Here is a 23889-nt window from a genome sequence, read left to right on the forward strand (position 1 = left end):
TGTGCGAATTTGCACAATATTATTGCTGCTGTTGGCGCGTATACTTGCCCCTTCGAAATTGTGTAAATAATTTTCGATTAGAAGCTTAAATTACAAATATTGCTGTAGATCTTGCCTATTTTTGTGGAGCTTCCAACATTCAGAATTTGGGTCGCAGTTTCTGGGTTAGAATGTGGGTTATTTTAAAAGGAAATTTTTTCCAAGAATGTCTTTAAAAAATATCTCTGAATGAAAACTATTTTAATGCGATATTGTATGTTAAGGTAGCCAGCAGTAACTAGTAAAATCAACTTGAGCTAATAAATTTGATTTGACTTCTAGCCACAACCTGAACATATCCCCAATTGTTTTCCGAATCTGACTTTTTTGACTCAACACAACGTCGAGTCTCGATAAGTTACTAGTTGGCAGCCGAAAATTAACATGCTAGGAGATGTAGGATCTGATGTGATCCATTGTTGGTGACACATCGCATTATGACAAGCGAAACACACACATTTCATTTTATTAAGACATAATACAGACTTTCCGATAAACACATAGGGCTCAGTGGGACTTGAACCCCATTTTGGAGGCACCAGCCTCATATCTGTTATACTATATGTGATACGGTTTGTTTTGATATTGTTTTTTTTTACGCCTGAGTCTGAGTAAGCGTTGACAACGTCTTCTACGAATCCTTTCACCCTGGGTAGGGAATCTCTTTCAACAACTAACATCCTTATTTCATTCTCTAATGATGATAAGGATGAATCCATCAACTCATTTGCAATTTCCAATATTTTACTTTGTGCAAAAGCTTGATTTAAATATTTTAGAAATATTTATGGTTTCTAAAAGTTTCAAAGTATATAATGTATGTAGATCAAGCTTTTGCACAAAGTAAATTCAAGGGGCGTTTTGAGAGAGTAGGAAATGTTGCACCTTTGCCTGGTTAGAAGGCAACATTTTGAGAAAAGAACATACAACCTTGACAGCCCGAGCATAGTGCAGCATAAGTGCGGCATTCTTGTGAGAAAAGAAAGGGCTAAAATTACATCTAATCCAGTGGATGTGGCCTTTTAGGCAAAATAGTTTGCCCATAATTTATTTAATATAATTTAATTAAATTGATTCACTTTCTTTTATGATTTCGGTATTATTTTCTGATTTTTGTTAAAAAAACATTATTTGATTTATTTATTTGTTGTTGTTGTTGTCGTTGTCTGCACACATGTACTTGTATATCGCGCACACGCGCCACAATTTAAAAATACACACACAAACGCTACTCAATTCGAAAGCACACAGACCTTACATACACCGCGAAATTCGCTTTTTTTTACTATTTTTTGGCTTTTGAAAATTTCATAATACAATGGCGGCGGTTTTGTTGCTGTTGTTAAGTGAAATAAAAATAAAACCCGAAAATTGCCAAAAATATAAATTAAATAACAATTCGGCAGCAGTAGCGGGCGGCAGATTTGTACGCTACAACCCCTGCCACCCACTCATCTCGCAATGTACATACATATGTATATTACATATGCACATGAATATAGCGCTATGTATGTATATCGGAACATCTTGTGTATATCACGTATACGCCCCATCACTTGCGTGGCGCGCAGCTTCAGTGTTGCCAAACGCCGGCAGCATGTTTGTTTACAATTGCACGAACGTGCCGGCAGTGGGTCGGTCGGTCAGTGAGCTCCTTGGGTGTGCATAAACTGCAGACTCCTTCGGTGTGCACACACAGCTAAGCAACTATTTGCTCTAGCATACGTACGTACCAATGCTTATGCTGCCCTGTACACATTTACATATACACAAGTAGTCATACACACCCTGGTTTATATGTATAAAGTGTGCATACTCGTATACACATGATTTGTTTTTTACTTCGTAGCGGTCCAAAGACTCTAACTGAGGCCTCTGGCGGTACTAAAACGCTCTGCGTCGCAGCGGCTGCCGCCGCCAGCTAGCGCAAGCCAATTTGGCTAACGCTCTTGCCACCTAGGCAGCAGGCAGACCGAGCGCGTTGCTATGCCTCAGCTGGGCAGCCGGGCAGCCAAACTCGCACTCGCCACACACTTTGCGGATCTGCGAATTTTCAGTCTTATTTCGATTTTCTCTCAGGCTCGGCGGCGCCGCGGCATTTCGGGGAAAAACCACAATTTTCGCACAATTTGTACGCGTAGCAAATCCAGTTAATTATTTGATCGAAAACTTACGGGCATAGGCCATATAAATCACGAATAGAGACACATAAATTCATGCAAGCCGGACTTCAATAGTTTTGCGAAGATAATTTCAGAAGAAGTGCGACTCGAACATTTCCAAAGTGATTTAAACAGGAAGTGTGGAATGAAAACTACGTTAGAATCTAAATAAAGTAACAATTCGTAGTTTAAATTAAACTAAAAGTGCCCAATTTAGAAGGCATCAGTGGTGTGTAATAATTGAGAGAATATTTGTTCGCAGTGCGAAAATTTGTTTTGGGAATTTTTAATTCCATGAAAGTCGTGTGTACCGTCCGTGCCTGCGTTCGGAAAATTGAATTGAGTCAGCTCCACTTGTGGAATTCTGTGAGATAATCACTTGAAGAAAAGTGAAAGATGTAAAGTGTTCAAATAAATTTTGTTTCTATGGTTCAGCGAAGTTTTTACGCTTTTTTAAAAAACTTGAATTACTTAATTGTAGTAAAATATATGGTTTTTGAAAAATTTATTATTTACAAAACGAAACGAATTTAAGCGCAGCTGGTTGGAAAAGGTGACAGCAGATTATTTTTTGAGGTGACTATGAGGTAGTATTAGTTTTTGTTAATAAGTGGATGCTTAAAGCAATCGTATCATGACCCTTACATGCGTACCCAAGGTAAATGAAAGCTGCAAATGGCTTTTCATTAGCTCAATCAAATTATAGTTGTAAAAACTCCTTAATCTAAGTGGTTTCTTAGTAGAAAACTCTCCAAAGTGATCTGGTTTCACTAAATCGAAATTCGTTTTGTACACATTTTTTTGAGATTATGTTTTATGATAAGTAAGAAAAAGTATACATATGTATATTAGAGAATATGCAATAAATTTGTATTTTTGCTTGTCCTTCTTTGTCCTGCTATAAGTTATAGCAAAGCAGGGCGAGGCAAAACTCACAAGACATGATGAAACGAATAGCTTTCGCTCACAACTTTTATGGCCTTTTAATGATCCTATAAAATTACAGTTCGATGTTCTTCATTAGTTTTCCAATATTACGACTTATACTTACATATTTGTTGGCGAAGTGTTTAATTTTAAAGTTTGTTTTTGTTATTTTTTGCCTTCGCTTGAAAGATTTGCAAGCAAACGAAACGCTCTATGGAAAATGGATACTTGAGATTTAAACATTTTTGGCCGTATTGGTGAGTTGTAATAAAAAATTATTGCCGCAATAATGGGATATTTATGTTAAAATATAGGAAACAGTGAACTTAATTATATAAAATTAAATTAAACTAAGTTTGGAATAAAAAGCTGTTGTACATCGAAAGATTTTTCAGTTTTTTTGTTAAAATATTGTCGAGTTTTAATCTAAAAATGATAAAACTAGTTCTTCGAGGATACACACTTATCTTCTATAACAATCTGATCCTCCTGTCCTCATAGTCAGCTAGAGTTGAGCTCAAATTAAGCTCACTTTCCAATGAAATTAACGGTATATTTGAAGAATTTATAAACCGTTATTGTAATTGTAATTGCTTCTTCTAAATAAAGAAACTCTCATCTACTACACACATACATATGTACATGCGAACACATGTGTATGAGTTCGTTAGAAAATGCGGGTTTTCGCTCTCGCCCACTTGCCAACGAACAACTTGCAATAGAGCACGATTGCAATATACACAAAAAAAACAATAACAATGGAATGAATACGAAATGTAATTTGTGCAATATTTGCTTTTGTTTTTAAATAAAATATTTTTGTAGCAATGCATTATTCCACAAAAGATGATCAAATTTTCATTTAAATTACGGTAAATTTTCGCAGCTATTTCTAGCATTAGACCATTCCAAAAATCGAGTCGAAATAGAATTAACTTGTACAACAATTTAAGTAACAGCAAATGTGAATAAATTTTAAAGGCAAGTTTTTCGCGCATTGTTTAATCAAATGAACACGCACAACCGATGCGCTATGAAATTTAGCATTTGAATTTCAATATTTTATTTTATTATAATTCTTTTATTTCAATTTAGTGAACTGCTAAAATTATTTTCATGTGTTTCATGGATGTGTATTTAAACAATTTGCGGTCAAAGTATGTGTAGCTTAGTCGTTGGAAGGCGGATGCGCCAAAAATAATCCGCATACATTTTTAGCGGTGCAGTTGCACATAGAACTTATATTGGCAAATAATTGCAATATAAATACGAAAATAGTAATACTTTTATTCATCATATTCTGTTAAGCAAAAAACTAAGGGAAATAATTTTCACCTCAAAGCTGAGTCTCCATTCTGCTCTGTGCGACATTGAGCTGTCGGTAGCTTTAGTCATGGGGTACCTATAGATTACCGGCACAAATTTATTGTTCCGAAATGTCAAAGAATGAAATAAAAATAACAAATCGGCAATATAAAATTAGAAAGCGACGAAACTAAATTCCTCCTGTAAAAAGAATAAAGCGAAAAACTAAAATAAAACAAAATAAAATAGCCTCAGAATAAAAGTGAGAATTTCGCACAAAATTTATTACTTCCAAGTGAGTCTGACTACGCGAAAAAGAACACATAACTGTGACAAAAATATGCGTTCTTTTTATTTAACCAATAGAGGAAAGGAAGATGATTAACTCAACGAAATCATTTGCAAATATTCGAAGACATCCCTTCAAACTGTTTATTAACTCAAAGCATAATACTTCCGCCTCTCCTCTAGGCACCAAATAATTGTAACAGTTTTAATTCACATCAAAATTTATTCATGAATTTATATACATATATTCATACATATATAATAAACAACAAAGTACATAATTTTTTGGTCGCAACAACACAGTTTCATTAAACAACATTTCCAATAAGTTCGTTTTAATTCGTTAGAAGGTTCGCTTAGTAGCTACCAGCGTGACCATGATCATAACCATAAGCGCCATGGTGATATACCTGAGGATGGTGGGCATGGCCGATTTTCTTGACAACCGCGTTGAAGCCGTTGTGATCATCGGCGGTGTACTCCACAACGCGTGTGGTGCCATCAGCTTCCTCCAGGGTATATCCTCCTGGAGGTCAGAATAAGGTAGAATAATTTGGCTGAAATATGCATCTATTGTAAAAGCAACTTACCCTTGACATGATCACCGTCACGGTGCTCCCATTGGCTCTTATGATCACCGGTATGTGCGTCCTTTACGCCATACTCGAAAGAGTACTTGGGATAATGGTGGGGTTCGTGGTGCTCGTAGTGGTGGTCGTGGTGAGCATAGCCATGTCCAGCATAGTGCAGAGAGTTGTCGTGGCTGCCATAACCATAGTGTCCGTCAGTGTGTTGAAGAACCGAGGCGTAACTGGAAGCGTGTCCGTGTGGAATGTATCCTGCGCAAGCGACGCCAACGAGTGCGGCAGCGGTGAAGGCGATACACGAGAGCATTTGCATTTTTAATTTAAGTTTTGAATTTGATTCGCAAAGGCAAAAAATTATACGAATTTGTGACTCTGTTTGAAGCCAGTGGCTAACTGATACAAGTCAACTGAGTGCAGTAACTATTTATACCAAATTCTTTTCATTAATTGTATTTTCAGCCGCGTTCTTAATGCGTGTTTTTTAAATTATTAATTGCTAGAATGTAAAAAAACACAAAAACCCATTAACCAATAACACCACTCGACTGGTGAATTGAAGGCAATCACTTACTCCTGGCAAGGTCGCTTTGCAAATTCCAGAGCCACCCAAGCGCACAAGCCGTTCAATAGTGACTAAGAGACCCACTCGCCGACCAACCCAGTTTATGACAGTAACCACTAACAACACATCACCATTATTAGTTCAACACCTTTGTGCTATATTAAGTAGTTAACTTCATATTGTACCTGATTCCATTCACACTTCAATTAAGCGATCAACACTTGCGAGCGCTTTGTTGGTTCTATTACTGTTTCACGTTTGGCTATTAAAGCACCCGACGAAAATATACCAAAGTAGACGAAATAAATATATTCAATATATCAATATTTTCGTTAAGACAATCAAATTACTAACTATGAACTTTTGTATTCAAATTAAGTATTTGAAAGTTTGGTTTGGTCAAAAAGGCCATTCTAACATATTCAATAATATTTGGCTTTATTTTTTAATTAAACTTCACTTTACATATCTCATTAAGAGACTGATATGGTCTATTTAGGGAAACGATTTGTGATTGAAGCCTTCATAATCAATTTAGTGCTATTTAAGGTTTACGAAAATGCTCGGATATAAATAGCAACTCGAAACAGCAATTCGACATCAGTCAAGCACTGCACTCAAACACAATTAGTGAATACTAAAAGTTCAGCAACCGAGTTTTAAATACAATAAATCTAAGAAATGCAAATCCTCTCGTGTATCGCCTTCACCGCTGCCGCACTCGTTGGCGTCGCTTGCGCAGGATACATTCCACACGGACACGCTTCCAGTTACGCCTCGGTTCTTCAACACACTGACGGACACTATGGTTATGGCAGCCACGACAACTCTCTGCACTATGCTGGACATGGCTATGTTCACCACGACCACCACTACGAGCACCACGAACCCCACCATTATCCCAAGTACACTTTCGAGTATGGCGTAAAGGACGCACATACCGGTGATCATAAGAGCCAATGGGAGCACCGTGATGGTGATCATGTCAAGGGTAAGTTGCTTTACAATAGATGCATATTTCAGCCAAATTATTCTACGTTATTCTGACCTCCAGGAGGATATACCTTGGAGGAAGCTGATGGCACCACACGCGTTGTGGAGTACACCGCCGATGATCACAACGGCTTCAACGCGGTTGTCAAGAAAATCGGCCATGCCCACCATCCTCAGGCATATCACCATGGCGCTTATAACAGCCACTTCTGAAATATTTGATATCTCTTAAGGAAAGCCCCAACGAATTCAGACCCACTTAGCTAGATTTTAGTACCAATAATTGTTATATCTTTGAACTTAGAATAAATATTGATTTTAAAGCAAAAAATGTTTAGTTTCCATGATTTCACTTCTCTTGATATGATATTTAAACAGAGTACATTAAGAAGGTAATAATTATATGACAATGAAATTTCGCTACTAAATGAGATAATCGAAATCCCTCTGTACTCAATTCTTAAGTAGTCTTCAAGACCTTCCATCCAACGACATTAAGAAACTCTGAAAGAAATGTGCATGTACGTAAGTATGTATACATATTTGCTTGTTAATACCAAAGACCTCGCTGACATCACTTCACAGCTTAGTTATGCTTGAATGGGACCACTAAATTATGGTCGGGATGAAAATAAATCTGTAGCGAAGAAATTCTATTTAATAAAAACGTGTGTGAAAAATCGTCGCCTGGCAAATAAAAAAGCTGACAGACGCTTTGCACTTCACATACTTAGATATCTTTAAAATCCCAAAACATTTATTATTATTATATACACATGTATGTATGTATTAAACTATTAGTCGCGATACAAACGCACACACAAGAATGTATATAAAAAGGAAAGAAGTTTTGGTACATATATAGTCACCTATAAGTGCTCTTTGAGTAATGCGTACTATATATGTACATATGTATAACGTATGCGAGATATTTATACTCGTAGTATAGACAAACGTGAAACTGTCCACTCGCGATGAGTGCCAAGTTTTCTATCTCAGCTGAGAAGACTGCTCGAAATGTCTTACGCGAGTACAACAGTTGTCCGCTTTTATTTTCCTCTTTTCCTCTAATCAAGTGCGGATGCATATATTATACTAGTGACGATTTCATATATACTATGTATTTATGTATGTATGTATACATATCCGGCAAAATTTTTGTATGCATTCATATGAGTTTACCAAGATTTGTTTGATTTGTATATGTATGTGGCCTATTGATCTGGACTAACAATTATTCGCTTTGGTAACCTGCGACTCATTATTGCGCACACACATATTTATTTAAAAGAACTGATGGTTTGAAGAATAAAGTTCACAAGATATTCAACGGAGAATTATATATAAAATTCACAACTTTTGGTTTAAAAAGAGATTTAGGAAAACAATATATATCGTAAACGACCAAGATTTATGAAGGCGGAGAAAAATTTCTCTGTATATTATTTGTTTTGCCTCACTGTAGGTGGTTTCTTACACACTCCCTATCATCAAAGCTTATTTGTTTTGCTTTTGCTTTTGGTTTATTTTTAAATTTCCTTAATTTTACAATAATTTTTTTTGGACTTTCTTTGCTCAACGAGAAAGTGATTTTTTATTTTCTGTCTCGTTGGTTACAGCGACAACATAAGTATAACAGATGAGAAAATAGAATAGATACTAGTTGCCAACAATATTTACATATACGAATATATGTATAAGTAAGCTTTTGGTTTAAGCAAAATAATAATTTACACATTTTCATTTCGTATTTTCACTTATTTTTGAGTCGCTCTAAAACTGCAGGGATCCTTTTTCAGCGAAAGAAGCGACTTTTCAGCCAATCTTATCTGTAAAATAGTAATAGGCTTTTACTTCGTGTCTTTTCAATAAAATAGCTCCTTGTACCATACATTTCCAGTAACCGAGAGTAAAGGATATAAAAATGATGGGCATTTAGTATTCGTCAAAAAAAGAATAGTGTCGAAACGAAACGCATAAGTTCTGTTAAAACTCATCGTCCACGATTGGTTACATTATTTCAGAATAGTTCCCTGGAATACCCTAGAAGTCGTTTCATCGAATCCAATTGATCTACAATACATTCGAAGTTACGACTTTGTGATTAGAGTGAAGCAGATAATCTCTTTTGTGGATGTCTTTCTCATATGAATTGCTCATTAGTTAAAATCATAACTGCTAATCAATCATGGCAAAGGTATTCATTTACAAAGTTCATTAAGTTTATTTGAATATCATTTAAATATTTTTTTCTACTTTTCGCCAAAAAAATAAACGTTTTGACATATCGTCCTAAAACAACCTCTTAAGTGGGCATATCGCATTTCACATACCACGAATTCACTCAGCCGCAACGGCGCCAACTTCAAACAACATGGCAACGCCATAAGCGGCCTTCCGTCAAAGCCGCACACCGCCACACCGCCACTCCGCCAGCGATTACGAAATGCTCATTTAAACACGTTGATGGATGGTATTTAAAATGGTTAATCGCATGCTGTGCGCCTCAGCGGAGAAAGGCGGGAAAGACAGCAAAAGAAAGACAACGAAGGAGATGGTTTTAAGAATTTTGGTAATTGCCACAACATCAACGCGCCAGCCTTTCCTTGTTCTCAGCGTTGATCATACATTAAATTTATTAATTGCTGTGCTCGGCTACTCATGCTTGCGAGCATTACGAGCGCACTGTCGTTTGTCATAAGGCGAGACCTCGGCGCCAATTCCATATACAAATGCCGTCTGTTGCAAGACAAATTGTGGCGATAAAGACGGTGGCAGGGGAGAGACGTGCTTGTGACAAGACGCGGGGGCCATTGCGATGCGGCGCCACATCAATCAGTAAGATAATTAAATATATGCACACAAATGTATTAAATGTGGGAAAAAGTTATGTTCGCGTTCATTTTTATAGGAGAGTGTTCAAGTGTACGTGATTGTGTGTATGTGGTTGTAGAAGCTCTTAAAATACTCCGGCTTGTAAGCGCTTGGCAAATGCATTTTTCAAATTTGTTTAATTCTTTTTCTCAATCGTACTTAATTTTACGCAAAGGTCATTTGCATTACGCTATTGCAGTTGTATAAACTATAAAATATTTTATATAAAATTACGGATTTATTTGCAAGCAGCAATGACAACAATGAAAATGTTTAAATAAAATATTTCAATGTTGCTTATTAAAACGGACAGCTGCATGAGATCGTATTTTGATTAGTGCTTTAAAAAATCTAAAATAATAAAGTGTAATTTGTATATTGAGTAGTCGAAAAAGTAATTTCGTATTTCTAATCAAACTTCAATTTGGTTTCTTTATATTTATACTAATATATAAATTTTTTTGGTAAAATGAAGCTTAAAATCTCACCTACTACTCAATCACTATATGGTACGACACAATGTGATTGGTAGCACTGGAGATACACGCATGTAACGACATCTATTGACAAAATACGAAAAGTCTTTTTCGACTAAAACGCGCTTCGTCAGAAATATGTTTAGAATTGGTTCTATCGTTGGGAAATATAATATAAAATGTTACACAAAACAAAAAAATCAATTGCCTTACCTCATTACACAATTTTAGCTCTAAGCGATATACAAAAAAAATGACACACATACTAAATTTTTCTACTCCGTCAGCAGGCAACCAATTCCATATTCCAAGCCTTCACGCACGGCTACTTAATAAGCTACTTATTTATAACTGCAAATATATAAAAATGGCTACATATTTCTGAATATCTTGCCGCACATGTAGCGACTGTGAAAATTAAATTTAAATTCCTTTAATTCGAAAATTTATGACCTGCTTTATGTGTAATTTGAGCTGCCACACAACTGTGCACGCATAGTTTGGAGCTTGCACCACCCGAGGAGGCCTATAAACGATTTTAACTGCCACATAAATTAACAGTGCTAAGCTCATATAAATTGTTGTTGGTCGCTTTTGGGTTTTTAATTTCCACTATCACCAAGTCCAATTAATAATGACAGTCACAACTGGCTAATCTCTCTCGATTACTTTCAGTTTCCGCCGAAATTGCCGCTGACGCAAAAACCCATTGCGGCGCTGGCCGCGGGCGTGGATGACTACAGCGACAGCAACGGTGGCGAAGCTTATAAAAATTCACAAATGTTGCCACTACATTTTTATGTGTACGATTTGTGTTTCTTTTACGTTTTTATTCGTTGCTATTTGAATTTCTTTGCCTTTATACGTAATGCTTCGACGCTTGGGTGCATTGACCGTTGCGCACGCGCCGCGCGCCGCTGTTGGCGCATCGCATACATTTTTGGCAGTATCACATGTCATATATACATACGTATGTACACAGGCGTGTAACATTGTTTGGTTGTTGGTACTTGAAACCTACAGCTGACACTCCCACCCAGTAGTCGATTTAATCGACGCTCGCCAAGAGCCACCACACCCACCCTATTTAGTTTCGATTCATTTCGTCACATTTGAGTTCGTTTTTTGTTGCTAAAACAATAACAACTTCTATAATTTGATAGTACCGAAATTTTTTCCAAAGCGTTGCTAATTGAACGCCAAAACTCGTTTTACGCACGCTTTCTTATTATTGTGCAACATTTGGTGGCAATAAATTTTTTTGAAGCCGATACGCTTGTGCCCACAAATAAGTATGCTTTTAACACGCACTGTTGAACGCGAAGAAGTTAATATTTTTTATGTTTTTTTGGTAAATGAGATTCCCTAATTAAATACGAATTATTCGGGAAAATTATGAGGTTCCAACACTTTAATACAGTTGAAGCAAAGTCTTGGCTTGATGATGAGTTTCCGGACACTGTCCCAAGAAAATCAACCATCAAGGATTGTTATGCTTAGTTGAGGCGAAAGAGGTTCTTACCTACAAAAACATCAAAAAGTCCACAAAATAATTACGGATGAACTAAAGTGAAGTTGTTAGAGATAGCAAGTACTCAAAAGATATCAGCTGAATGTGTACATTATAATATATATAATATACATATATATAATATATATACGAGTATTTGGTATGAGAACACAAAACGACGAGTTGATGATTCGGAGCAATGTTTCGAGATGTTCAGGCGTAATATGGTTAACCCGACTTTTCGCATTGATTTGTGATAATGGAAACATGGCTCCAACATTTCTCTCCAAAGTCTTTTCGACAGCCATCCGAGTGGACCGCACTCGATGAACTCGCGATACAAAAATGGTATCGAAAAGTTGCAGGGTCGCTATAATAAATGTATCAGCCTTGAAGGGAACTATGTTGAATAAAAAATGAATTTTACCAAAAATATTCGGCTGAGCGAACCTTTAATCTTAGAGTAAACATTGCGCCAGGCATTTGTCAGATAGTCTCGATTATGTTTCATGATTACAATGATTTTGTCTTTCTTTCTGTGTACGAAATATAGGGTTCCCCATTGCTATATGAATTAACCGATTGTTGGACTAAGTGAGTACTAGGGAGTGGCATCTCACATATATTAGAGACTTGATTGCGAGACCATGTAAAAAGCACCATGTTTACGCCGCACCACCTCAACTTCGTGCTGAAATTGCATAATTAGCGCCACAAGCAGTTGTCTGTTTAAAAGGGTCGTTTAGTTTGCTCCTTTGCCAGATTTCGATTATCCAACATTTACTTTTAATTTACAAACTTTTGTATACAAAAATGAATGTGTAATTCTTCTCGACTTGTAAATGTGTGTGTGTGTGGGTTGTTACAAATCAAAGCAAAAATGTCTTTGGTCGCATTTTGTAGGTGGAATGTGATTTGTTGCCAAAAGGCAAAAGTCAACCAATGAAAGCGAAGACTCGTGTAAGCACCTGCAATGCATAAGCACCTGATCCACCACCTCCCACATGATAATTTCGTGTGTATGTGTCTAAAATGTAAAGAGCAATGCTGCTGTGAATCATTTAATTTCTTCAGGAATGAGAAACATTTTTATGATATCATACATTATTGCCTGAATTCTGCATGAAAATACTTCAAAGAAAGCAATCAACTTCAGTAAAAACTTCACAAGCCTACTTGAGAGCGAGAAGCTCGGTCCTGGTGAGTGCTAGTTTAGGGTCACGTGATATATGCACGACTTATAGCGACAAGGCGTCTTAAGAGCAAATCTACTCTCATTTGTTTACGGAAGTTTTATTCGTGATTATAAAGTGAAACGTGACTCTGATTAAGCTGGCATTTAGCAATTTAAGACAATAAGAAATGTGAACTGAAATCGGTTCGAACAATCAATGAGGACCGCAGTTAAGCGAAATAAATCGGTCTTGGCCGAATGAAGCATAAAATACGAAATAGGCATTTGCAATAATAAAATGTTTTATTGACATAAATCTGTCGAAGCAGATAAGCGAAAGCAATGCAAAATGCAATAATTCACGAATGGATTTAAATCATGTTGTTTATGGTATTAATTAAAACGCATTTAATGACAGCCCATAAATTGGTGAATGGGACCTCATAAAGTAATATAGAGATACCGGTTTTTAATTAGGTCAATCGGTTAATGCTCGAAAGCATATAGTAATATTTCATAAGTAATTGCCACAAAAGGATGGGTGGAATGGTATACTCAGTGTAAAGTAGAAATTACTTTTATATTTAGTAAATTACCACGGAACAAAATTGAAAAGAAAAAGGAAATATCTTTTGCACTCACTTTTGCTAATTTGTTTTTTAGTGTCTCAAGCTTCTCCCAAAATGCCTTTTTGATGATGTTTCGAACTTAATGGACGAATAATTATTATATACCATCAATTCTTACCAAATCTTGTATCAATTTTAACTGAATAAATGTATAATTTTTATTGCAGGTTTGTACATCCGAATACCCTCATAATGATGCTCAGTCTTTTAAATAAATGCGTGAGTAAACAGTAAAATTGTGTTAAATAATATAAAATACAAGAGTTCATTGATTTCACATAGGTTAGGTTAAAATTATTTTCAAGGGGTGTTCTCAAATAAAACTTCTCCCACCGAGGCTTCTGTTTCAAAGAATTGAAAATTGCATATGGTGCCACATCTACAATAATAACGATCTCAACGAAAAAAAATTTCGTAATACCTGCGTTTTCTGAATGTGACTAAACTTATTTGAAAACTTTGAAATAGTAAACATTTCGCCAAGCATTTTTCAGATAGTCTCGATTATGTTTCATGGTTACAATGATTTTGTCTTTCTTTCTGTGTACGAAATATAGGTTTCCCTCATTGCTATAGCTTAATGATCAAAATAATGTGAATTTATTTCGAAAACCCAAAGTATTCCTAGATGTGGGCATTAGCGATTTAAATACGTTAAAAATTAATTTTAAATACAATATAACTTTCAGAGACTTGCTTAATATAACATTGTATAAGTAAAGCATTACAATGTACAGATTAAAACTTAAAATTAAAAAATCGAAAACAAAAACTGGCATAAACAAATGTAAGACAAATGAGATAAGAATAAACTTAAAGCGATTTAAAAGCAATAATTCACAATATCAAAAAGACAAAAGTGACAGGCGATGAATGAAGAAATTACAATAAAAAGGGGAAGGGGTACAGGAGACGCAAAACTAATTGACAGCCGCGCCAGTACTGGCAAGAAACACAAAGCCCAACGACTTGCGTACTGAAGTAAGGTGAGCTGGGAGAAGGTGCGGTGTTGTGGGTGGAAATGCCGCCACGCTTTGAATGACTATTACATTAATGAAGAATAGTTTTTGACTAAGAAAGGCGCATAGCAAAAAATAGTTAAAATCAAATGTAATGGGTATGAGATAATGGACAACGGACGGCTTGTGGTATGAATGGGTCTTGTTTCGTGAGGCACATTGACTTTGCGTGCGCTTTAGCTTGCCTTTACGAGTCAGCCAGCCACGAGTTATGGCAAACTAAATTACATGGCTAACACCGATTACGCACTTAATTAGGGATAATGTGCGCATAAACGGCATGACTTGAGTGATTGAAATACATTATAGATACAACGATACCACACATACACATAAATAATACATATGAATAACCTTCTATAGAGCGAACACAGCTGAAAGCAGAAGCCAAAAGATTGAAGCAAGACATATGTACATGTGCGGCGGCTTCCACACACTAGTAGATGATATATGTGCATACGTAAGTGTATATTTCTGGCCTTTCACATTTGCATATTAATAGAGGTATTAGTCTTTGTATTGTCGGAAGAAAAATGTATTAATGTCTACAATTGCGAATTTGTTCACGCGAAATTCAATTTTAGCCAAGAATTCATGCGGAAGGAAATGTGTATAAATGTACAAATATTGTCTGTAAATGTTTTACGGGAAATAAGAAAAAATATGCTAAGAATAATTTACCCAAAAATTGCAATGGCAGGCCAATGAGCCGCAAAAGTTTGATAAACGCATAAATCAATGACATGAAAAGAGGCAACGACAATCGCCAAACAAACGAGGCGAGGTGAATGAAATTTGCGTATGCGCAATGGTTTGCTTGAAGTCAATGACTTTGCGACTCCGTGACAGGGCTTTGTATGCAGAAATTCAAAAGACAAAAAGTTCGTTTGAATTAAAATTTGTCAATTAGACGATACTGTGGCACAGGCCGGTATGCCAACGAACGTGCCTTTGAATTTTTTCCATTTAAGCAAGGTCTTCAAACTTATCATTTGTGTGACAAAGTGTGTGTGTTCAAATTTATTATTTGTTAGCTGATTAAAATACCTTCCACCCAGCAGATTTTTATTCTCCCACTATTAAGAAATTTGTTTCATAAAAGGAATTTGCAAGGGATCCGTTAGTTTCCCATTGCCCCTAAACGAATTCTTGCCAAGAGCCTCTAACAAATTAGTCTAACCCTTCTTATACAAGTACCGTAATAAAAATTATTGTTAAATTAACGCAGCCATCAGAGCAGCCCCGCTTAGCAACCAATTTCATTTAGCCTTTGTAATTGGACCTCCATTTCCACACACACGCTCCTATGTGCACTCTCATTTGCTGTTTTGATTTTAGGTAAACGCTTATCCCCCCTAATTCCTTACTTTTGTTGCCTGTGAGTCAGTAGTCCCAACGGGTAGCGCGATCTTTTTGTGTCTGCTTTACACTCAATTCCTGCTGTTTTCTCACCTCAGCCAGATTAGACGCATAGGTAGATTGCCACGTATTGTGGCTTTCAGACAATTCTAAAAATGAAAGAGATAATTTTACTTTTTACGTGTCTCGCTTTCAACAGAGGTTCTTACAGCTTTGAAGAGCGAATGTGTGAAAAAGCGAAACAATTATCTTAATATCTGGTTGTAATGAACAGAAGAACTTCTAGTATTGTTTCAGTTGAACCAGAAGAGTCTATGTGGGTATTTCTCAGTGAGCTTTGTACATTTTCATCTGCTTATAACGACAAATAGCTCTCTGCGTAAATATCAAAATCATAATGGAGTAATGATTAACTCCAGCTGTAAAGTTAGTTTTTACTCCATTCTGTTCTCGGAATTTCTGCAGCATGCTTGTATTATTTCGCAAAATTGTCTATACAGGCTTTCATAATCTCCCAAGACTTGTCTATTTTGTCACTGCATTGTTTTTTGTAGTTTATTGTGTCTTCCTTTCTTGAAGCCGGAACTGTTTGTTGACTTGAACTGTGTACTTATAGAAGTAAAGCGAGATGGTTTCCTTTTTATTAAGCGCAGACAACAATTAGCCATTTCCAGATTGAACTCGGTAGCAACACTCTTGACAGCAATGAACGGCACGTCACATTAGCATTAAAAACATTGCAAATCGCAAGTCAGATAATAATTAAAATAGAACAAAAAGGTGTCATTAATTATACCAACAACAACAACAGCGACAACAGGCCACTACCACTTTGCATTGCTTGCTCAAAGTCACTGTGCGACAACAACTCCAGCAAATTGTTTACTAAGCTTGCTGCAGCAACTAATTAATTATAAATTTATAAGGCGATATAAATCAAATGCATTCAGCTTTTCTGCATATCTTTTCATCTAACTGTACATATATTTATATATAGATACATACATATGTACGCGTGTATTCGCTAAACGTGACTTTTAAGTTCTCATCATAAATTACTAATCTGTGCAATTGCTCATGTCACTGCTGGTTGCGTCAAGCAAATATTTTAAGCTTAAAAAACACAACAACAACAAAAAACTACTGTAGCAATGAACAATGCTTTAATAAAGTATTTCATGTGGAAAAATGTGAGGAACTGCAAAAGGCAAAACGAGTTCGAGTGCCAGTGCTGTCTTCATCATTTAATAAAAATGAGTTTTTTCTCGATGCAACTGATTGACAACACAAGATGTCAATATCCTTTCGCGAACAATGCCCATTTATGGCTTGAGGCACTTGTACTCGTCAGTGTTAGTGCGTGTTGTTGCTGCAGCTGCGCATTTCGGTTGACAAATGCAAATTAGCATATTGAAGCTCAAATATAAAACTAAAGAAACACTTACATATGTATGTCATATTTAAAGCAGCAAAATATAATAATAAAAACCAGAGTTTAGCATAGTAATGTTTCCCCACTTTATAGTGAGCTTCCTTATAACCGGACACTAACCGTCGTAGTGTTTTTTGCTCGGGGGGGAGGGTGTGGTAGAAACTACTTTTTAAAATGTAATATTAGAGCCAGAAGCTGCAATTATGAATATTATATTTTGCTGCTGAACTAATAAATGCGGCCAATGTCAGCCAGGAGGGAATGAATTCCAATTATCCCTCCGTTGAGCCACCGTGAACCAGATGGCACCAGCACAAGACAATTTGTTTGCTATGACCATTTTACGTACTGTCTCAAAACACCAAAAATTAATAAGAATTTAAAAAAGCGGGAAAAATAAGTTTTACAGACTTTTCTTGACAAATTTATGAAATCTTGTCCGTTTATCAGAGATAATCTGAACGTAATATTACCAAAATTTTGTGTGTGTCCGGTCATTGGAACGTACTCATCTCCAGTTAAAGAAATTGCTTTTGTATGAAAATAATAATGAAAACTTTGTGTTCATGAAGTTGTCCAGTTATGGGAGATGTTCGGCCACGTTCGCTGTTCGTAACGGGTAGATAGATTTGCCTATACATACACACATACATATATAATGCTTGATGGTTTTCTTTTTGTTAGCTTTTTGTCAACAGCCTTTCAAGCTTATTTCTATTTTAGACTTGTTGACAAGCCGCGTACTCGCACTTACTTAGACTACTCGCTCTCTTTGTTAAGGAAATTATGACTTAATTAAAATGTCAGTCGCTGCAGCTTTACAAAGTCATAATCAATTAAAACAAATGACAACGAACGGGACAATTCTCAAGCCAAATCTAGGCAAAATGCGACGCAGGCGCAGCTAATGTCAGAATGTTTGAAATTTTTTTCTTTCTTACGCCATTCTTTATAATTTACGATTTAACGCGATATTTCTAGACATAAATTGCTTACGCACAACAACAAATACTACCAGATTATATTTATAGACATGCTGTCGTATGTGCGAAGTGATATAATAGACTGTCATGGTCAATTCCATCCAGCTGTCTGACATTCTGACTGCCCGCCTCGCACTTGGCCAGCGAAGCGGACAGCTGCGCGCCTCTAAAGGGAAATGGAAAAATCGTGTTTACAACATTCCAAAGACCTAGAATATTTGTGTTGGCCCGTTATCGGTATTCGTGTATGTCTGCGATGTTCTTGTACACGAACAAAACGAGAAATTTTGTAGCATAGAAATTTCCTGTGAATTATTGCTCGCGCCAATAGTGAATAAACCGCAAGCAGGGGCTACTGGGTATTTAACTTGAAAACTGTCGATTATTTTACGCAGAGAAACATAGAAATAATATTGATTTCTTGCAGTATGAATGCAAACGGATCAAACAATAGCATGACCTCCATCGGGACAGTTATGGGTTCGAATGCCGATCTAAACAAAAATCTAAATTTAGAAAATAGATGATCTTAGCAATGATCGCCTGTGAATTCACGTCTCAAAGTCTGGACTATATTTTTTGGTTTCCCAATAAAATCTCTCAGTCTTTCGCAAGCAGCTAAAACTTGTAAAAGCAAACCACACACCGTCATGGAGTGGGAATATTAAGGTCTGGCATGAATCTATTTCATTGTATAAAGACTAATCTGTTGATTTATGTTCCGATATTGTTGAAAACTACCCCAAAGAAGGTATCAAACTATCTATTTTACTCAAAAACTATGGGAAGCTGTAAGTAGTTATCTGCAAACCTTCGAAACGAAACTTCACAGGCATAATATCGGCACACACTCCACAATATTTAGCCAATAATGGGTTAACCGTTACTTGTATTATTTGTGCTGTCCATTCCTCCATGGCCGTCTACTCGAGCGTGCTAAGAAGTCCCTGATTGACAAGCCAGAAAACCCGCTAAACATATAAATGTAAAGCACATCACTCTAACCGTAACTGTGGCGCGCAGAAACAACTTCAAACAAAATCTAAAAGCGCCACACATTCCATCCACATGCCGCATGCCACATGCGGCAAGACGCAGGCAAAGTCAAGAGGAATGCGCTTGAAGTGCTCGCGCAGAAAAACATATCTGGAGACATATGTACATATGCACACACACAAATGTACTTAGTTTCGCATGTGCAGATCTATTGCGCATATGTACGTATACGTACGTTGTATACGGTGTGAATCGAGTGTTGTCACAACTCGGCCAGACAAATGTCTGGCAGCTAATAAAAATTCTTGCTTCACTGACTTGCTCTGGCTTGTTGTTATGTGTCTTTAACTTTTTTCCATTTATTATGTCTTTTCTGCTTTGTTTTTCTTTATCATATCACTCACCAATGCATTCATTGTCGCCTCTTCAATTGCTTTGCTCTTCGCCGTGGCTTTGGTCTCATTTTTGTGGTTGTTTTTATGTTGCAGCAAGTTGCTGGACCCATTGGCAGCTCTACTAATTTAAATTGCTTGTTTGGGTTCCACCAACACATGCACACACCTATTAGTGTACGCCAACCCAGTATGCACATCATTGAGCGGTTTACGGACTGCGCTGACGGTTCACCCCAATGTTACCACCGCCTTCACTTTGCGTACCTTGCCGAATGACCTTCTCCTTCGGCAGCATTTCCCTCGTCTTTTCTAAGACTCCATTGCCCGCTGTCCGCGTGGTTGAAAGGAGGCTAATGGCTCGGCGTGCCTCTTAAGTGTTCCGGTTGTGTGCGTGCGTTTAAGATAAACACAGACACCTGAGTTTCTCATCGCCGCCTTCTAAAAAGCCCACTGACACATGAATCTGCTTTGAACTTAAAAAAATGAACGCTTTGGCATCGCGCTAGTTTGGCCGCTTCGTTGTTGTGCGCCACGCACTCACTGTCACTGCGGATGGATCCATGCAAAATTGTGTGACGTTTGCAGGGCGAGCGGCGTGGCGCACATGTGACGAATTTTAAGTTGAATGACTGCGAACAAAATGCCAACATTATTTTTATTTTCAGCTCATATGTTCCTCTTCTAGCTTTTTGAACAATTATTTCATTTTGGTGCGATATATCGATTTTTCTTACGTTTAAACCTTTACTAAAGCATTTCTGCTTTTTTTCGAAATTTTCCAATTTACAGCTTAATCTAAGCCTACTTAGTTTCAATATCGTAGGTCTAAAAAATCTCTCTCATTCTGGATCTCAACCTCACCAAACAAATACAAGTTTCAGTTAACATAGGCAACTAATCACCAAATAAATATGGCTTAACATCGAACGCCTTTGATTTGACAGAAGTTTTCATAATATTGAAACATTTGTCTTGTTTATGATTTTAAACCAACGAATCCTTCGTTGGTGTCCGCGAACATGCATACTGAAACCGAGCCACTAATATCTAAGTATTTTAAATGTCATCATACTATCGAGGCGCATAATATGTATACTTATTTCTTAATGAGCCGGCACCAATTTTCAATAAACGTTTAAATGCTCGCATTACTACACACATATGACATACATATGTACATACACGATACAGATTATAAGAGGACTCCCTGATTGGGAGAATGTATAAAATAACGCGCAATCTGATAACAAAGACTCTCGTAAGCTTTCAAGCGACGTGTTCGCCGTCGTAAATTAAAATTATTAATTGTATAAAAATTGTACAAAATGCGATTAATAAAACTCTACACACACAGCACGACAAAGAAGAAACAATAAAAATACTACAACTACAACAAACATCCGCACACTTTAAACAAAGAGGTTAAAGCTGTTCCAACAACAACGTTCGCGCGTCATTGTTGTCCTTCCAGTTGGGTGTCATTCAGCTCCCGCGCGCTCCTCCGCATCCACCTTCTACGCTTCATCCACGTTCCTGGCGGGCAAAGCACAGCACGTTCGCTTGATACACTCGCTGCCTGGCGCTGATGCTCTGCGAAATGCTGTTATGATCTGCTTTCATTTCTTCCCGGTTCAAGTGGCTCCAATGCTACACAACAAAAAAGCAAACATGCGCTGTGTATGTTCGCATTTACATACTTGTATACACATACAGGGGCACGATCGGCTGGTTCCGTTGTTGCTGCGTGCGTTTTGCAAAAACTGCAACCCACTATCTATCTAACTGGCCGTTTTGTTTGCCTCCACGTCTGACTGACTGTCTGTCACGCGTCTGGCGTTTATTTACTCGAAGACAAGTCGTTCATCTCTCATCGTTGACTGCTTTGCATACGCACATACACACATCATATGCACATATTTGCGCAAAAACACACAACCACACATGCATATTGTATGTGTACGTGTGTATGCGTAAATGCATATTGCAGCTTCTCCAAGTGCTCAGGCTGCATGAGTGGGCGACGCTGAGGGTTCCTTAAGGTGATCGCAGTAATTTATTGGCTTGTGGGTTTGCACTTTATTTCAAAAAGAAGAGCTTTATTTTTTTTTACTTTCTCGATTGCATTTTAATGCTGAATATCTGTTCATATATACATACATATATATTTCACTTTGATACACGAGTGCCTGTTCTCACCACGCCTTTAATTTCACTTCATTTCACTGCACTTATCTTGTACCATAACCTTTATTCAAATTAGTTGCTGATCTCCCAAATTCCCATCTTAATTTGTTGGCGTGAGTAATATGACATTCTCAATGTTGTTTCACCTAAAATGTGTTTAAAAATCCCCGATCATTCTTGATTCGCAATTGTATATGATTCATACGCGTTTTCAGTTGAATTCTCTTCTGCATTTCAGTCTCATTATTACAGACTTTTAACCTTTTTTCGGAAGAAATAATCTTAATTGATTTCTAATAAATGGTGAGTGTATATCCAGTTATAATTCATGCGGCAGTGGATGTAAATATAGTATTTACTCACAACAAATCTCTGCAAATACCAAAACTCTGAAAATAGTGATTTGGCCCAAACTCTCCACTGTATAAGCTACTGTTCGAAAACGAGAGGTAACGAGGTCCAGTGACACCAAAAAGGATTTTCTGTAGAGCAGAAAACTTTTTAGAAATGAATGAATTACAGCCCATTTAACCTCTCTCAAATGTAATCCCTTCTCAGCTCTTAGTGCGGATGCTCTTCTAAGAAACTGTATAAATTCTATAAAAATAAAAAGCTCATTCCACGTTTCAACTTAAAAATGCTCCTATTGCCCTCAAGTTCAGCTCGATGTCTCTAAAACGCTTCCATAACTACCTCACCACTTCTCCGTTTTTGGTCCAACACATTCTAAGTGTTGGAACTGCAGCGGTTTGGCGGTACATTCTTCACTCCTTTGTGTACTGGTGGAGGAGTAGCCGATGCTTTTTCGCTTGTCGCTTAGATGTTTACAGCAAATGTTGTCGTACTCAACCCACATTCTACTTCGCAATTTTCGTTGGAGCTGTGTCTTATTTTACTTACCAGCAACTGAATTGCGTTGAGGAAGATCCACTGGATCGTACTGCCGTTTTCTTGTTCGTGCTTACAGTTGAAGTGATTCGCTCGTTCTTTCATCACTCGTTCGTTTTTTTGTTGTTTGGTTGCCCGGGGACTCAAGTAGTCGACTTCTCGACTGTAAGCCTTCGCATGCAACGGAAGAATTGGCATTCTTTGTTGTTTCTGCTGTTGCCGAGTATACGTACATACGAACACTTCTACCCGCAGCTGGATCACTCGGCCATTACTTTGTTCGCATTTCAGTGTCAATGACAACAACTGTAATAACAACAACAATGCAGACTGTGTACAGGCAACAAAGAATTTAATATCAGGCCAAGAAATACAACAACAGCAACAGTGTTGAAGGCATTGCGTGTAAGTCATTGCATTGCGGCTGTTGTGGCTGTAGCAGCCAGCTAAAGTCAGTTGTCAGTTGCCAGTCGACAGTTTACATTCGCCAATCCACCAGTCCAGTCAACAGTCCACCACCAATCACTTCAGCTGATTGTTTAACCGCGCACACACATACATATATCACATATACTGGCGTCTGTTAGGTCGCCATCGGTTGTGGCTGACGCTTTTAGTCGTTGAGGAATCTCAGCGCTGCGCAGGCGTACCCACAACTGCTCCGTCCGCGTACATTTTTTCGTTTTCTCGCCTCGATGAGTTCGGCTTGCAGTGTACGAGCTGCGCATGCGTATCTTCAACGATTGTGTGTCGCTGCAACGTTGCTTGTCGCTGGTTAAACGGTTGGTGTTTGTGCGTGTTGTGAATAATAGTGCACAAGTTGTGGTGTGGCATTTTGTGGTCCCATAGTATCTTTATGGCATAACAAGTGCCGTTAATAATTCTTAACGCTTTCTCTTGAACACACCAAGGAGTGTTTAGTGCGTGGTGTTTACCATCTTAAAAAGTATAAAGCTGTAATGCAAGCGCTTCCTGAATGATCTCGTTGCGCGGTGAGGGCTAGCTTGCCCTAGCCCGAGGCTAGTTGTTGTTTGGTTTGCTACGAGAAAGTTGTCTGCTGGTCGGGCGATGAGTTCAAGTGCTATGTGTCTTCAGAAGTGATGCAGA

General features: G+C 37.4%; 2 protein-coding genes across 3 annotated transcripts in view; one reads left to right on the forward strand and one right to left on the reverse strand.

Annotated features, from left to right (window-relative positions):
• Window positions 1-23889, forward strand: part of LOC120782795 (A disintegrin and metalloproteinase with thrombospondin motifs 9) — a 70213-nt gene that overhangs the window by 24149 nt on the left and 22175 nt on the right. Inside the window, exon 3 of one of the 2 annotated variants that reach the window (XM_040115270.1) lies at window positions 13694-13745. The exons of the other annotated variant lie outside the window; for it this stretch is intronic. Coding sequence (XP_039971204.1) covers window positions 13694-13745 — 52 coding nt within the window. The remainder of the gene's footprint in view (window positions 1-13693; window positions 13746-23889) is intronic. 2 annotated transcript variants of the gene reach the window in all.
• Window positions 5078-5621, reverse strand: LOC120782799 (adult-specific cuticular protein ACP-20). Its single transcript, XM_040115276.1, has 2 exons — window positions 5312-5621; window positions 5078-5247 (listed from the first exon to the last, which is right to left on the reverse strand). Exons 1-2 carry the CDS (start codon window positions 5619-5621, stop codon window positions 5078-5080), a joined length of 480 nt encoding a protein of 159 aa, XP_039971210.1.

This window comes from Bactrocera tryoni, chromosome 1 (genome assembly GCF_016617805.1).
Source record: "Bactrocera tryoni isolate S06 chromosome 1, CSIRO_BtryS06_freeze2, whole genome shotgun sequence".
Lineage (NCBI taxonomy): Eukaryota > Metazoa > Arthropoda > Insecta > Diptera > Tephritidae > Bactrocera > Bactrocera tryoni.